At 41.7% G+C, this 17,507-nt stretch overlaps 1 protein-coding gene across 2 annotated transcripts; it reads right to left on the bottom strand.

The window, feature by feature from the left end:
* Positions 1 to 2,297: 2,297 nt before the first annotated feature.
* Positions 2,298 to 13,298, bottom strand: klc2 (kinesin light chain 2). 2 transcript variants are annotated; one of them, XM_005751969.1, is made up of 14 exons: positions 13,123 to 13,298; positions 10,019 to 10,264; positions 9,221 to 9,548; positions 7,942 to 8,158; positions 7,647 to 7,836; positions 7,316 to 7,489; positions 6,661 to 6,760; positions 5,803 to 5,852; positions 5,592 to 5,659; positions 4,980 to 5,088; positions 4,544 to 4,693; positions 4,233 to 4,357; positions 3,219 to 3,276; positions 2,298 to 3,073 (listed from the first exon to the last, which is right to left on the bottom strand). In XM_005751969.1, the coding sequence occupies exons 2-14, from the start codon at positions 10,244 to 10,246 to the stop codon at positions 2,990 to 2,992; spliced, it is 1,881 nt and encodes a 626-aa protein (XP_005752026.1). In that variant the 5' UTR covers positions 10,247 to 10,264; positions 13,123 to 13,298; the 3' UTR covers positions 2,298 to 2,989. The 2 variants fall into 2 exon arrangements, with proteins under 2 accessions (XP_005752026.1, XP_005752025.1); XM_005751968.1 differs by lacking the exon at positions 13,123 to 13,298 and adding an exon at positions 12,620 to 12,725.
* Positions 13,299 to 17,507: the final 4,209 nt, after the last annotated feature.

Below are 17,507 nucleotides of genomic sequence, written 5' to 3'. Positions count from 1 at the left end.
TTATTGAACCTTTGATTAAAATACACATTAGGTTGGCCCCGTCATAATAAGATGCATGAAATCATCAGCAACAAAATAAAAACAAAGAAAAATAACAAAAAAAGAGAGAAGGCCTGCGTACGTACATCACCATCAGTGGCTCTGAGTACATGCACTGATCTCCATACACATTTGGACAGACAGCACACAGAAATCAAGATTTCTCTTTTAAGCTTTGGATCAAATTGTTGCTGCTGCAGTGATCACAAATTAATATTTACAGCCGTAGCAGTTTTGTTCTCCCACATGAGAAAATAGTGCATTAGCGGTGACATGTTTAAGGAGTCTGCATCTCCTGAAATCCCAGTTATTACACTGCACCGACCCAGGGTGTAGAAGTGAATGATTACTACCTTACAGTACTGGTAAGTATTGATATGATGGTGTGTACTGGAAAGAAGCACTGATCTTTACTGGATCTTCAGCTACAAACTAGTGTTTCACCATTTGATTTTTAAATATATATGTATATACACATAAACACACACACACAGAGTTAGACAGTGTTGAGATTGTGTGTATGGTTATAGGAATCTTCCATCATTCTTATGAGTGAATAAGTGACAAACAGTAAACACGTATATAAAGGTCATACATGTATAACTCTGTACATTATTTGCTGTGAACAACACTTAAAGCACTTTATGTTTTTCCAGCGTCTTTCCAAAGCTCTTCCACTCACTTCTTTTTAACTCCGTCCTGCACTTTCGGTACTCCTCCTTTCCTCCGTTCATTAAACCTGCACCATCACGCACGTTCTGAAGCAGACAGGATAAACTTAGCGCCACTCAGAGATCGAAGGCTAATTAAAAATTAAAAAGAAAAAAAGCGTGCCTTCGGTTTCCGTAGCTGCGTGGCGACTGCAAAACAGCCTCACACGAACCTGTCTTCACCTTTTTAGAACTCACATTCACCTTTTCGTTTACTTTCTCGTCATGAAGTCAAGGAAAAACTTGAGGGTGTAACATCACTTGCTGACCCTAATTTTGCTTTAACATGATAAGAAGTGCATTCAGCGGATAGTTCTCCTGATAGTAGCGTCCTGGCTTGCAAACAACAACAATCCACCAGACCCCGCACAATCAACATTAAAAATCAACATTCAAATAACCAGCTGTTTGTACCGTCGACATAAAAGCTCAGAGCCAAAACAAAAAAATCGCAACAAAAAGTCAGCGAGGACGGACCACCATCAGCCAGCTCCCTGCGAGGGTTTGATTACGACTGATGACTGATCCACCCAGGAGAAAAAAAAAAGAAAGAAAGAAATGTAACAATAAGGACTGATTTGTACAAAATGATGCACATTCAACAACAGTAAATACAGAAAAAACTACAACAAACTCACAAGAGGAATGACAGTAAACACATCAGCTGATGGGCTGCATCAGCTCTGATCAAATAATTAAGAGGGTTACCCACAGCTTTAAAAGACACTTTCACTTCAATATCCTGCTGTAATGATTGTAAACACATTATTTTTAAACATCAAATTTTCTTTATTATTTAGTCACATGGAGCTCAGGTAAAAGGTACCAAAACAAACTTTGATTAAACTCCCTGTTGAGGCTTCAGGGACATCGAGGAGTCAAATACTGCCGTTTTAGAGTCAACTCATCGCACATGGACTCCTGTAAAGGACTTTTTTTTTTCCCAACAGAAATGCTATGAAAGGCAGAATTTTAACATAAAACATGATCTTTTCCCAAACCTGCAGTGCAAAATAGGACATGGGACATGAAACAGTATGTCCTGGATTACGCACGACCCCTAAAAGCTCTTTTAACGTGACTTTAAATTAAGTCACTAGGAACGCAACGGCATCATTTTAGAGGATGTGAACCCCCAAAAATTAAAAAAAAAAAAAAAATCTTCCCTCAAATGAATTTTCTGGCCCGTTTTCTGTCTTTTGACTCGTGAAAAACTGCAGTTTCTGCCCCCAAACGCTGTCACAACCCAATCCAGTGGAAATGAATAACCTTTCCCATCAAAGTATGCTCAGTAGATAGCAAGATTGTTGCTAGAAATACAGTACTGTCACATTTAAAGCACACGATTATAGTGAAACTTTGACGACTTGGTATCAGATATGAACAGTTGAGGTAATACATTTATCAGCATTTAGTGTCACGGATACAATCAACCAATGCCCATTAACCTTTCACCTTCACATCACTCCATTCTTTTCCTTCATCTCCAGTCTCCGCCCTTCATACAGGTAGTGTTTTACTTCTAAATGAGACCCTGTATTACAGAGTTAAAATGTAAACAAACAAACAAAGAAATAAATCAGTGCACTATACACAGAGAATCAAATACCAAATAATTTAAATCTGTATTTACATAAAAAAGGCATAAAGTGAGGTTGAAATGGTTAGTGCTAATGATGCTTGTATCCTCTTGTTACACCTCTGCTCTATCTTTCAGGTAGTACCGTTTTTACCATCTGCAATATGCTTCAGGTGGATGGTTAGTGTCTGTGTCTACTTCATGCTACTGGTGAAACTGGACTGGACCTGGATTATAATTAGCCCACCTAAGGTTGAGTTTCTGCACATAAGAGATCTGGACTGAAGGAACCGACCTGTCATAACGCACGATGCTCTGCTACGGTGCTGTGAGTGGAAAAACCCCCAAAAACCCCCAGAAAAAACACGAGGCGTTCAGGTGCAGACGTTCCACGAACTAGTAAGCAGCATGCTCGTAAATGTGTATCTAAATATTCTCTTTTCTGGTCGATGGCAGCGTTTTATACAGCGAAGCAGCAGCGTCTCAGAGGACGACCTCGAGTGTGGAGCTAATGCTTTCCCTCCTCCCCAGTGTTCTTTAAAAAAATATGCTGCAGGCGCAAAGTGTTTGATCTGGCGTTGAGCTTTAAGTGTGTAGTTGGACCAAACCGAGCTGCAAACAGCCTCTCCTCCTCGGGCCGCTTCTGCCTCCCGTCTCCGGTCTAGCCGAGCAGGGAGCTGCGTCTGGATAGGTCTACGTTGCTGGCGCTTAGCCCCCTGCTGTCTGAGAGTCCAGAGTTGACATCCTGCAGGCAGATCAGGTTGTGTTAGTATTTAGTTTAGAAAACGTTGTGCATATTCTGTCAGGTAACAGACAATCACCTGGACTCGGTATTTAATTCGAAAGATAGAATTTCCTGAGTGAAATCGCAGCTGTGAGGAATAAAGTACCTGTGTGGTTTCCTCGGTGCTCTTATTGAGGAAGTTAAGGGAGCTGGCTCTCTTCATTCTGTACAGAAACACACGATTACCAGTGAACTCAAACCACAAACTTCAGTAATGAGTTAAAGACAGAAAGTGTTTTTACAAAACCGAGTGATTTGAGTAATATTTAGGAATGGACAAGGCAGACCACCCATCATGGTTCCCGAGCAATTAAGGCTTCATCGTGGATCTTATTTACAAGGTCACGCAACCTTCATGCTCAATTGTAAATGTTATACTCAACTATATACCCACTGGACCCTTTATTAGGTACGCCTTTATAGTACCAGGTTGGACCCCTTTCTCTTTCAGAGCTGCCTCAATTCAACAACGTGCTGGAAACATGACTCATTACTTCTTCATGTTGACACAACAGCATCACACAGTTGATGCAGATTTCCTGCTTGCACATTCATTATGAGAATCATCCTTGTGCTTCAACGTCCTGTGTGTTCAACGATGTTCATCTTTTGTTGTAACAAGTGGTTAATTGAGTAACTGTTGCCTCCCTATCAGCTTTTCTGCCTGTTCTCCTCTAACCTCGGACATCAACCACACATTTTCGCCGAGAAAACTGCTGCTCACCGGATATCTTCTCTTTCTCACAGCATTGTCTGTAAACTTTAGAGATATTTGTGTAAGAAAATCTGAGCTCACTTAAATCCCCTTTGTTTCTAGCTCTGATGCTCAGTTGGAACTTCAGCAGGTCATTTTAACCATGTCTCCATGCCTCAATGCTTTGAGTTGCTGCTGGGTGATTTACTGATATTTGAGTTAACAGGCAGATGAACAAGCAACGTACCTAATAATTTGGCTGGTGAGCGTATGTTTCAGTTTTGAACAGTGTTATAATTGGTCTGAATTTTTTGAAGATGTACTTTTAGCTTTGGGAACTGAAGTGCGAATGTAATTTGGACTGGTGAGAAGAAAAACTGAAGTAACCATAACTATAACCTGACTGCACAGCTGCAGTAGTCTTACCCTGGGTTGCGGGGTTCTTGAGGACCGCTGCCCTGCAGCTTCTTCACCAGCATTTCGCTGCTCCTTCTCAGAGCATCACGAATCTTACCGAAGGAGCCGCTGCGGCGCAGAGACCCGTTACCATCCTGAGGGCGAGATGTGCAACAGTAAAACTTTAGAAAAACACCTCCTTTAAGGCACGCTAGAACAGACTCACAGACAAGGATGTCCACAGTACTTTATGAAATTATTCACACTGTGGTTACGCTGTAGTCACATCCAGTCAATGTGAACACATACTGCTACTTTATTAGCTTCCAAACTTATGTTACCCCGTTCCACTCAGCCGAGTCGTCGCCCTCGTTCTCCCCTCTCTGTCCACCAGGTCCGTTCGTTCCCTCCCTGCTGTGTCGTCTGTCGCTCCCAGAGCCTCCGTCCTTCAGCAGCTCCACCACCTTACTCTGGTTAATGGCATCAATACCCTGAGAGAGGAAAATAAAGACAAGGGTGATGCAAGGGCCTGAAAAAAAAACCCTTTTATACAACAGCAGACGCAGCATGTGTTCTTTACTATGTGCAAACATTAGTACGACTGATCTTTAAATCACTTTGGCACACAGTTTATGAGCCAATAAATCGTAGCTGGAATGCCTGTTGAACAAATCCGCTCGCTTAACTGAAAAATCCCTGAAAAGAGCCCAGATGACTAATCTAAAGGCGGTAATTCAAACGGCCAAACGGCCGTCGTCGAGAGGGTTCCTGTTGCACCTGTTTGCGTGACTTGCTGGCGCACTCCTCCAGTGTTTCTGCGGCCTCCAGTTTGCCCTGGCGACGGTACAAAGCTCCCAAGCTTTTGAGGGTTGTGTTCACTGTTGGGCTGTTGAGAGAGAAAGAAATCCAGCTTTTTTTTCTTTAGATCTTTTAAAAGTAACCTAATCCATCAATCAGGGTTAAACAATCAAGCGTTAGACCTTTCCCAAACTGAACCACAAAGCAAACACTCTCTGCTGCTTTGAGAAGTTTACTGTTACACAGTCTGCAAAGTATCTGCTCCTCAAACAAAAGGGATGGAAATGTGCCGTTTCTACTATAAAACTAGAAGAATGACGAACCACAGACTGATAAAGTCAGTGGTTTAACTTCTAGTCTTTTGAGGCAAACATAGATTTGTAATGATCTTTGTTTCCCTTCCTTTTTGGTGATGATAGTTTCCCTGTTCTGTTCCTCTGTGTTACCATTTTTCATCTTTTTAAAAAGACAAAAAGGCCATCAGATCAGAGTAGCCTCCCTTGCTAGACATTCACAGTTATTTAGGTCACATACATGATCAGACAGTTTAGACTTTGACCTGTTTCCAGTGGATCTAAATGTCTGATTTACCTGTCCACCTTGCAGGCCTTGTACCAGCTCCCATACTCTACATATGGGCCTGAGTCCTTGCGTTTGCCCTGAAAGAAAGAGTGACACAGATTAATATTAAACGAGTCAGAAAGCAGGAGGAGACAAGTACAAAATGCTGGTCCAATAGGCAGCAAGTTAAAACAACAAAAAAACCTTGTCCTTATACCCACTGTATGCGTTGCCTGCCTACCTTGCTCTCTTCTCTTTCCTCAGCGTGCATCCAGATTGGTTTATTATCATCTGCAACAGGCAGAAATATCACATAATTACTTTTTTTATACAAGAACATCATGTGTGGGCCACCAAACCCACACTGAAGAGGACTTAAGATGCTTTTTATTGTTCTGCACTGTTAAAATCATAAAAATAACCCAATAATTATGAATGGCACTTCAGTCTGCTGGATATCCTCTAATATGGTCTGTAATTTGGTCATTTCAGGCACATTTTCCATGGCTGCCCTTCAAAAGCAGTTGCAGTCAAATAAAAAAACGTTGGGTTAAAAGGGAAATAATAGTTATGATTAAGGAGGAACTGTCTAGAGTCCTGAAATACAGCATGGAGTTGGATTTGAGTTTAAAAAGTATTTTAATTGTCCTGAAAAATGACCAAAATCCTGAAATTACCCATTTTTAGTTTGAGGTAATGCCTCTCTGTCTATGTAAACACATTTGATTTCATGTAAACACGCGGCTGTCACTCACCAAACCCAGCTAAAGCCCGCTCTCGTGCTGAGCATGTGAGCGCATAAGGGTTTGATAGACTTAGCTGGATAGGCGGGAGGAAACCATCAGCATTAAGCTGCTTTGCGAGCTTCAGTGTAATCCTCTGACTTGCTGAGAACTCAGAGCGATGCGGCCGTCAGGGTGTGACCAAACCACAGCCTGAATCTAAAAAAAAACAAGGCTAACAGGAAGACTTCTGATGTAAATTGAGCCTGACTCACAGCCTGCTCCTCTCTGCCCAGTCCTGGCACTTTGAGTAACTCTGTGACCAGCAGGATCTGATACAGTCACTTCAGTGTGACTCAGCTGTTTGCTCTACTTACTGTTGACAGAGCCAAACTCCTTCTCGTGCGCCCTGGTCAAAATCTCTTTGTACAGAGCTTCAGCGTCTGCAAATTTCCCCTGCTTCAGGTAGCATGTGGCCTAAAGAGAAACAGGAAGCACCGACAATCCTGATCAGTGAACAGTGTTTCTAGAAATAGGTGAAATAGTCACAGGAGAAAAAAACTATAAAGGTAGTGAAACAGTGAAGAGGCAGAAGGGTGTTCAAATGATAGACTGTATATAAAAGATGGGCATAGCCAACATTAGATTTTAATTGGTCCCAGTGAGAAGCCCCAAGGTGGACGCTTAGCTGTTGTCCTTTTGACTGACACAGGATGCTCATAAGACAGCAGCTTGTCAATCAAACATAAATCAATATTTTCTTTATCCTCCTTTTTGGCTCTGAAGGGAAAATATAAAAAAATTACTGAATGCGACACGATGTTCAGACTTTAATCCCGTGACTGAGACCAGAAGCTCATCAGGGCAGCGTTTACTACTGTCTTAAATCACGTGAACAGCAGGGGAGTTTTCCCAAAGACCTTTACAGAACCAGACACATTTTTACAACCAGAGGAGTCGCCCCCTGCTGGCCATTTTACACCCTGACGCTACATCCATCTTTACAGTCTGTAGTGCAAATTAAGTTCCCACCAGGTTATTTTTGGTTTTGGCCACATTGGGGTCATCAGCTCCGAGCTTAGATTCGTAGATCTCCAGGGCTCGTCCGTAGTAGTACTCCACCTCGTCGTACTTGCCCTGGTTCTGACACAGTAGGGCCAGGTTGTTCAGCTGCTTAGCCACGTCGGGATGGTACTTCCCCAGCACCTGGTTACAACAGTGAGACAACCACACATTTGCAAAACAAACTACAATCACGTGACCACATGGAGACTGTCTGGGTAACTTGTCTGCTTATGTACCCTTTATATCAAAAGGTGATTCAGTTGCTAAAACACAAATATGAACAAAACTGCAATTGTACCTTCTCTCTGATCTCCAGTGCTCTCTTGCAGAGAGGCTCAGCCTCCTTGTATTTGCCCCTCTTGCCATATAATACAGCGAGATTGTTGAGGGTTGCAGCCACAGCTGGGTGGTCCTTCCCCAGTGTCTTCTCCCTGATGGCTAAAGCGTCATTCAGAAGATGAGCGGCTTCTTTGTATTTGTTCTGGTCCCTGGAGCACAAAACACAAAGCACAGACCCATGGCGCTGTGTTCAGAGGCTTTATTTTACAACAATGAATAGTTTATGAAAAGCGTCCACACTCTCAAGCCCCCACCTGTACACCAGAGCCAGGATGTTGAGCATAGTGGCGACGTCTGGATGGTCATGCCCAGATGTCTTCTCCAGGTCCTCCAGGGCTTGCTTGCACAGCGGCACAGCCACCTCGTACCTCCCCTGAGAGGCGTACTGGATCACCAGGTTGTGCAGCGTCCTGAGGCGCGCCGGGATCTCGTAGCCTCCCTGCTGGGCTGCCACCTCTCCACTGGGCTGGGCTGTGACACGAAGCACAGCATGGTCGAGAATAAGCAAAACTACCTACTAGAAGTTTTTAAAGCGTTACATGAAGTTCTCAAATGAATGATTTGTTCAGTACTCCATCAGTTTTCAAAAATAGTAACTAAGTTACTGTCAGATCCAAGCAGAACATATGGTGGATAAAAAACATGAAGTCAGGTCTGCTGTAGTGATCAGCACTCCAGCAGGAAATGGAGGAAGCTTCTGTAACAAGATTTTCTTTTCCTTTATATAATTTGATGATAGTCATGTTCTCCAAAAAGTAGATAAAGCCTTTTAAAAGCTACGTGTTGTACTCTCTACCCTCTCTCCTGCTTGTTATGCTCTTGCTGCTGCTGAACGCTAACTAGCCATTCAGACTATGGCTGAATGTATATTTCACTGTAAGAGCGAATGAAGGTTCAGCACGTAGCGTGTGGTTAATTTGCAGGAAAGCTAAAGACGCTGCATACACTGACACAACTGATTTATCTTTGTATGTGCTGTGTTGAAGAGCTGCTAAAAAACCTATAGCACAGAAGTTGAACTATTTAAATGACTTGCAGTTCAGACTTCAGGGCTACAGGTGCTATATTATTAAGATAAAAAATAAAGCAATGATTAAAAACTGTAAAACTAAAATAAAATGTCATGAGCAGATCAGACAAGGCGGCTTATGGTCGGTCATCATTACATGTGCATAGGTGAACGCTGCACGGTGACTGAACACCCAGTGAGCTACCAGTTATCTCTTCCTGTGGTGTACCACATTCGGCACTCTCTCTGTTAAACTGGGCCGTGGACAGCCTGTACTGTGAACCGATGATTAACCTCATCAAATCGTTATATCATAATTCATTCAAACTGTCTTGGTCACATAAGAGCCAAAAACAAACAATCCCTACATAACATGTGCGCCTCAGAATCATTCTTGTATTAAATGACAGATTTCAGCTTTATGTGAGGCTTTGACTGGCTTGAGCACAAATTCATCAGTAAAATCCCAATGTACTCATCTTAAATTGAGTCATCCCATTAAGGCCTCTCTGCTGATGTCATACCTGGTCCCTGGTCATCATCATTAGGGAATAAGTCATCCAGGTTATCCTTTGAAGCGTCTCCGCCTGTGCTGCCGCCCGAGCTCTGGTTCTTCTCCTCGGAGGGCGACACGTCGTCGTCGAACTTCTTGATCTGGTTCATGAACTCCAGGTGCTTCTTCTCCTCCTCCAGCTGGGCGACGCTCTGCTCGCTGCGCTGCAGCTTGTGCTGCGTTCCAGCCAACTCATCCCGCAGCCACTGGTTCTCCTGGCAGAGGCGGCGCACCTGAGCGCGCAGCTTCTGCTTCTCCGACTCCACGGCGCTCAGGTGGCTGGACAGGGCGATGATCACCTGGTGTAAAAGGAAATTGTAAAAATCCTATTAGAATAACCACAAAAATATCTGTTTCTTTGTTTCTTTGTGCACCAACTCTGCCTCATGATCAAGAGGTGAACAAACACCTTGGTCCACAGATACACATTAGGACCCTGAAGGTTCTTATCTATATCACATATTAAGATGCTGCCTAGCAACAGGTTAGAACGACCTGCATTCAGCATGTATGCACCAATCACACCTTCTAAGGATCGTATAATTTTTGTTTCAAAAGATTCATTTATATCAACAAAGCTTCTTTCATGCATGATATATCACAAAGCCATCAGGTTGCCTAGTGACGATCCAAGATGACCTGTTTATTGCCTTTGTAAAAAAAAAAAAACCCTTATAAAAGCATCCTATTGTATTAGGTTCACAATAGAGTGTGAACTTCAGTGTACAATTCAGTGTAAACATCAAAAACCTAAGTGTCTGTCTCTCACCTGTGCCTCTCCCAGACCCAGCTCAATGGCTTCCAGACTCTTGCGCAGCAGCCCCGACTTCTCTTGTGCAACAGGTGGCTGGGTGCAGTCCAGCAGGGAGTTTAGGAGCTGGGCGTGCTCGCCACGCAGCGTCTCCAGACCCTGCATGACGGTCTTAGTGTTAAGGACGATCTCATCCTGGCTCAGTCGCTCCAGGGCTTCTTCACGTGGATACACCATGGTGGACATTGCCAGGTTTCACACACACTGTGAGAAAAGGGAAGGAAAACCTACATTTACTTACATTTCTGATTCACATTCTGCCCTGCTTGAAACCCTCAAAACATTAGGTGTTCAGTGTAACCACATCCTGCCACAGAAGGTAGCAAAGAAACAGAAACGAGCGATGATTAATTTGCGGCGTGAGGACATAATGACACAACAGATGAGACAAATAGTGGAGTAATATTATGACTCAAACCCAGCGCTGCCGACAGTTCCTCTATCCACCTGCTCATGAATGAGAAATACCACACCGGAAACACTTAAGGACATGATGGGGCGCAAACGAAGAAAATGGCAGCAAACAAAAGTAATGAGGAGAACAAAATGAGAAACACTGACAACGCGAATGAAGGGACTGTTCCTGAGATTCACTTCCTGTTTGGCATCATCCTGTAAATGATGGAGTTAAAAGAGATGGATGAAAAACAAAAACCACGCAGCACAAGCGTGTCTTGTTATGAACAGAAGGCACGCTGTATAAAAGCTTCCCGACATCAGACAGAAAGAGAAAGGTTGTCTGTGAGATTGTATACTGGACGTATAATTAAAGTAAATTTAGCCGGAAACAAACACAGACCAGCAAATCCAATTAACAGGAGAAGTGATCAGTGAACAAAGCTAACCTTGTGAGGGCGGGGCAACGATTATCACAGCGGCGTCGGATTTAGAGCCAGACGGACATCTGGATGAAATGTTATTTTAAACTAAGACAAATGTCCCAACATCTGTAGCAGCATAACTGAGCAGACTCTTAAAAAGCCAGCAAATGGATCAAATTATAGCCTCAGAGAATATTAGACTTTAAACTTGAGTTTCCTTCTCCAATTACATCTTTATCTCTAAAAAAAGATTACTTTTTAGTGTAACTTTGCTACTTTAACCTCAGAAAAATTCTGTTATTTAAGTTGGAATTTTTCTGCCCTTCATAAATTTACATCTTTAATACAAAAAAAACATTGGAGCATATTTTTTCTTTGTATGTATGCCAGATAATAAACTAACCAATTTACTCTTAGAACATCCATCTTTTCTTTTTCTTCACATATTCACAGCTCTAACCTTTAGAAAAGTGTATTTTTACAGTAATTTTTATGTTTTTTCCTAATAGATTTACAGTTTTTTAAAATCTCAGAATATCAAACTTCTTTCCTGTAATTCTCAATCATACATTTACAACTTTAACTGATCTCTCACAACCTAAAGGCAGATCTTTAATTTGACTTCCTGATCTTCTGGGAGTACTCACAGTAAATGTAGTGCTATATGGTCTTTAAATCATTAGTCATGATTAGTCATGTCCATGATGAGCCTGGCAGATACACGTGTGCACTGTGAATCCTTCCAGCCAGGAAAAGAGAAACATTCATGCTGCGTATTAATATTTAGATAACATTTACAAAGTCCAATATCCAAACCGTGGGCCACTTCTGGCACAGTAAACGGCGACTTTCCGCCTTGAGCATGCGCACTGTCTCCATATTGACCAGATGTAAGTGAAAGGGTTGCAGCCGCAGCAGGAGGAGAAAGAGGTCGTCAGAGGAGCCAAATGTGCAACATCGTGACTTTCTCTCTCTCCCAGCTTTGATGGAGGAGGCGCACCTGTTCTGTTCTCCTCTCCTGCTCCCTCCCTTCCTCTCTCACCCATCCTCCTCTCCCACCCCCTCCCATCTTGCCTCATACACTTGACTGCAATGCACCAATATTCACGCTTCCTTTCAAGTCCACCGCTTCACAAATGCAGAAGAACAGAGCTAACTGTGCGGGCGGACAAACGAGCGGCAGCAGGAAATGATCGCGATCGCATACCCCTCACGTTTGAATTAAACCCTTCAGAGCCATGAATAAAGGCAGGAGCCGGTGGATGGCCGAGGCCTAATGCCGGGGAGGAAGTCAGCAGATCAGTGAAGGTGACCGACAGCAGACAGCACTGCTCAAAAAGCATAAAGCTACAACAGACGATGGACATTAGGCCAAATAAATGCCTGTCCATCGCTGAAAACGTGTTGATGTGTCTGGTCCCGACATGCAGCCTGTTTGTAAACAGTGCAGGCCCGATCCTCCAAGGTGTTACACAACACAGAGATGCGTATCATTATTATATCATTATCATCATCAGCACACGCAGGGCTGCATTATTTACAATATGCACACATAATCCCGCAACAAACACCACGTAAAGAGCGATGCTTCATTTCTAGCGACAGATTTATCGACCTGGCCGTCCCACTGCTACAAATATACCGACAAACTGCCCTCATGCAACATAAACTACAATCTATTCTGACCGTTTAAGTGCACCGTAGTGCAAGCATTATTATTATTTATCCTCAGTTTTACCTTCATCGAAGATAAACGCAGCAATTACAGAGCCTCGAACAAAGCGGCAGCACAATGTTGTGATGCTCGGGACAGACCCGCGTCAAGTTTACCAAAACGAACAAGCGTCCGGTGCCGGTTTTTCAAAATAAAACTCCATTTACAGTTAGACAAGTGGCAATGGGAAGATAACGGCATCCAAGGACGAAACGGAGAGTGCTCTCTCAACGCTGAGCAACTTGTACTAATACACGAAAACACGGTCCGCTTGTTTTTCTAAAATTCACTTCGCAAAGCAGCCATTAAATTAAAATTAGCTTTACTTTGAAGACTGCTGGGTGACGAGAGCTGCCGCTAGCACACCTGCTTTGTTGAGTTAACACGCCTGCAGTTATTTGTAGATAAACCGAAATAGCTCGCGCACGCTACTGAGTTTACTTTAATGCGATTACGGCAACAAGTTTAACTGAGCTAAAAGCCACCTTGGCTAGCTGCTGTTTACGTTTTTCTTCACTTTAACTTACCCAGCTGTCACTTGACAGTAGCTGACGGGGTGGACACAGCTAATATTTAGCTGTGTTTTTAACTTTAACCTCGGTGTTCACAGTATAAGCGACTGAACCTTTATTCGGCATAAAACTGATTATTTTGTGGATGTGCTTCAAAATTTGACAGAGAAAACGAAATGGCTGAGTTCCCAGAGACCCCAACCAAAGATTGAAAAAGCACTAAGATGATTCACGTTCGACATTTTTCAGTCAAGGCGGGGAATACATCTTGCGCATGCGTATAGTCGAGTTGTCGCTCTTACAACATCCGAGCGTCTGAATTTTATGGTATATCAGTTTCCCTCAAGACTCTATTTAATATAATAACCTAAATTGACATGGTGTAAATTATTATGCTATTTGCATGGTATTGTTTAGTAACGTTAAGGTAAAATAGGAAAACGTAATTGCTCATACCCTTGGTTTTTAAGTGTGCTTTATAAAGTTTATTATTATTGTTATTTATTGTAAAACGTTCACTCGGCGACATCTTTATATAGATGATTAGTTACGATAAAAGATTGTTTTAAAAAAATAAAAGCAACAACAATACAAACACTTGATATGAATAATGAATTTTTAAAACTCGTAGACTATTTACAAAACAGAAGTTTGGATATAATTCTCTTGGTTTGCTAAAGCTCTTTGTCCGATGATGTCACCAGCATCCTCCATCCACAGGACCCGCTGCCTTGTTTCATAAGTATCATGTGCTAAGCTTAATTTATACTTTTTACACTTTATGCATTCATCAGAAATCTGATTTTACTCTCCAACTTTAACATGGCTTTATTTGTTTGTCTCCAACAAAGACTATAATTAGTAAAGTTCCCATTATTTCTGCAATTTTACGTCATTGAGCAGCACATATTAAGTGATATTTATCCAGACAGGCTAGTGTCTGCATCAGTTTGTTCCACTTCAGAAATAAGCTGTATGGAGCTGTAGTACAAGCACACATCTGTAGTCCAGTAAGAGGAGACAGGGCTACAAATCAAGAATATCTTTATTTAAAAAAAACAATGAAACAATGAAACACTTCCACTTCTCATCCCACATCTGTTTGATTGACAAACGTAATCATGAAAAAAGCGGTACTACAAAACATGTCAAATTAAAAAAAACAAAAGCAAAAATATAAAGAATACAATATAACAAGTACTATTCTGATATGTACAAGCATCATTGTTTCTTATAGTATTGTTATAGGCAAAAGGCAAAAAAGCTGAAGACTGCTGCTGAAGAAATGATGGCATGTGCAAAATACTCTTCACAAGTCCACAAGCTCAGGGCGCTCTGTTCTGAGCAGAACCTCGGTCGGGTAGAAATCTACTGCTTTCACAGGTAACTCACATTTTCATGAAGACAGGTGGCAAAATTAAATTAAATTAAAACGTGTGAGGGGGTAACGGCATGCTCTCAGAAAGGTGAGCTTGTGGAGGCTTGGTGAAGAAGAAGACTCTCATCACCAGAAGGATGGCAGAGAGAGAAAGACACTGCTGACCACTGACAGATTACTGATGGACCGAACAGCTCCTAATCTCTAACCACGACTAGTCAAGGACAGAGGAACCATCGTCACAAACACATTGACACAGGTACAGAGGTACAGGTATTAAAAAAAAAAAAAAGAAATACACAGCAACACTTTCAGGACTTACACAGAACAACCAGCTTGTTCAGAGAGACGGCAGGAGAACATGTAAATGGGGTGAAATCAGTTTTTGTTAGGTGATAAGGAATGAGACTGTGTTGACAATGCAATAACTTCAAAACAAGGATCACTTTGCTGTTAATGTAGGGTGTTTTCAGGCTATCAGCATCCACCAAAAACTCACATATCTCTGGATATTCTCACAATTTCTTCACATTTTAGTTTCTGGCAGTGATTTTTAATCCCTCTAATGCTCAGTTTCAGTGATCTCCCTCTGAGCGCACAAGTTGAAGAGGCATGAAAAGACTACGCTTAATTTCAGGAAATCGCATCATCGCAATAATTTGGCTAACAATACTACAAGGCAAAGAGCATTTTGACTCAATTAGAGGTCTCTTCCAACAGCAGATACTCGAGCCCAGCTACAATTTACGTTAAAAAGTTGAAGGTTTCGTTCCAAATATTGTACAAATTTCGTAAATTTAAAAATGCCGTACCACACTTCCATACTAAAGTTAGAAAAACCTACTATTTCAACACTACGAGTTCATACATTTAGCAAATAGTTTTGAGGTTGCCATGTAGTGGGGAAAAGAACCACTGCCTCATTGACTGAGTCCTAATATACATTATATGGACAAAAGTATTGAGACACACCTCCTAATGTTTGAATTCAACTGTTTTCAGACCCGTTGCCACAAAAATCATTCATCTAGCCAGACAGTCTGCCTTTACAACATCTTTGAAAGAATGGGCAAAGAGCTCACTGAATTTGAGTGAGGTGCTGTAACAGGGTGCCACCATTGAAGTATTTCCCTCTTTAATATCCCACTGTCAGCTGTAAGTACTATTACTAAACAGGAGTAACCATGGCAACTTATCCACGAAGTTCCCGACCACATAAAGTTACAGAGTGGGGTCACCGAGCGATGAGGGATATGGCATAGACATTAACATCAGCACAAAAACTGTGCGCCGGGAGCTTCACAGCATGCGTTTCCATGTGTAACATGTAGCTGACTCAGGTCTTTTGTCCATATAGTGCATCTAGTATTTTAATCATTATTTTCACAGTTCTTATTTTGCTGACCTAACGATGCAGAAACTGAACTCTGGCTGACTTTACTGGAAGGAGTTAAAATGTGGAGTGGGAACTGTTTTAGTTTCTAAAGAGGGGGACACAACAGAATATGCTTTTAGCTCAGTTTTGGTCTCCACCAACTCTTATTTGACGCTTAAGTTTCTCCTCTCGGTTCCCAGGAGGATTGATTGATTGATTGATTTTAAAAAATCCATTTTAATCTAAAGGATACTTCACAGAAACACAAGCTGGTGTGACCCAAAGGTTGTTTCCTTCAAGCGGTGCAGCACCTCAGTTCTGGACCTTAGATTCATTTGAATGAAGTAAATAAACTGTAAAGTCTCTGTATATATGGGTTATTTTAAAGTAGTACTAAAAGTTTGTTCTATTTTCTTAGCAAAGGTCTTTGATTTGTTTCAGTAAATGCAGCATTTTACGCTTAAGCCAGTATCTTTTAAAGGAATTAGTGGTGGAATGAAACCTCCTGTTTTTAGTTTGGATCGAGCAACCTCTACGTCAAACCACAGTCCATCATCCAGGAACCCTAAAACCCGACATATTGTATGTAAGGCAGCTCTCTGTCTGTAAGGGCCTTCAGTGGTTGTCATCACGAGGAAAAAGAGGAGCCTCATTTCTAAAAGTCTGTGATCTCTACTGTCTTAACAAAACTAATCAGTCGTTCACACGTAAACTGAATTCAATACATTCAAATTTTTTTGAAATCCCTAAAAAAAAAAAAGAAAAAAGAAAAGAAAAGAAAAGAAAAAAAATCAATCCGCAGCTAGCTGAGTGTTTGCTCGGCGGTGACCGCTCGTTAGCGAAGCGTTGTGTAACAGGAGAGGAAAAACAGAGATGGACATGTGCCGCCGACATCACAACTGTAACACTTTAAACGCCGACACAGGAGAAAAAGAAACAAAAACAACACTTTGACATTGACTTTCAAACAAACCAAAAAAAAAAGTCATTTAAACCAAGAAATTGGCATTAACACTATTTTAAAAAGCTGTATTAGTAATACTTCACTGGAGAGTGTTACGATGTAGGTGACACAAGGCAGAATCATTAAAAACAACTTATAAATCCACAAACATTCTTAGATTTTAGCTCCAATGGTTCCCTCTGTCATTAAAAGTTCAGTTAACCTTCAAGCTTGTCCAATTTTTACTGTTTAATCAAGAAAAACAAACTGTATTCGCCTTGTGCCAGTCTACAAAGTGAACAGGACGACCACTGCAGCTTTTGCAGCTCTAATCGAATAGTCACTGACATCAACACACACGCACACTTACACACCAGCTGCATGCCCTCTGTCACATGGTAAAAAAAACAATTTCTCCTCTCAAGTGATTTTTTTTTTAAAGTTTCTGATCACATTACATGTATTTCACACCACACACACACAAACACACACTTGTTACCAGTTACTGTACACTCACTAATCACCTCATGACATCCTAGAGAAAGCGTGTAGTGGAGAGGCAAAAACAAACAACAACGAAAAAAGGTCAGTAAGGAGCTGAAAGACAACGAGCACGCTCTGTGAGTTTCCACCAGGTCTGCTGTTCCCACTGAAAACAAAGCTGCCAGTCTAGCCAATAAAATGAAGACAGGTTGTTTTTTTTT

The sequence above is a fragment of the Pundamilia nyererei genome, unplaced genomic scaffold (assembly GCF_000239375.1).
Source record: "Pundamilia nyererei isolate P.nyererei 1_Seehausen unplaced genomic scaffold, PunNye1.0 scaffold00336, whole genome shotgun sequence".
NCBI lineage: Eukaryota > Metazoa > Chordata > Actinopteri > Cichliformes > Cichlidae > Pundamilia > Pundamilia nyererei.
This window is presented reverse-complemented; position numbering and strand designations above follow the sequence as displayed.

Excerpts from the sequence above, each read along its gene's own strand:
- klc2 (XM_005751969.1), bottom strand. The coding sequence starts at position 10,246 with ATGTCCACCATGGTGTATCCACGTGAAGAAGCCCTGGAGCGACTGAGC. Across the intron at positions 8,159-9,220 it reads TGATGATGACCAGGGACCAG|CCCAGCCCAGTGGAGAGGTG; the intron begins GTATGACATCAG and ends TTCGTGTCACAG. Across the intron at positions 3,074-3,218 it reads GCACCGAGGAAACCACACAG|GATGTCAACTCTGGACTCTC; the intron begins GTACTTTATTCC and ends ATCTGCCTGCAG.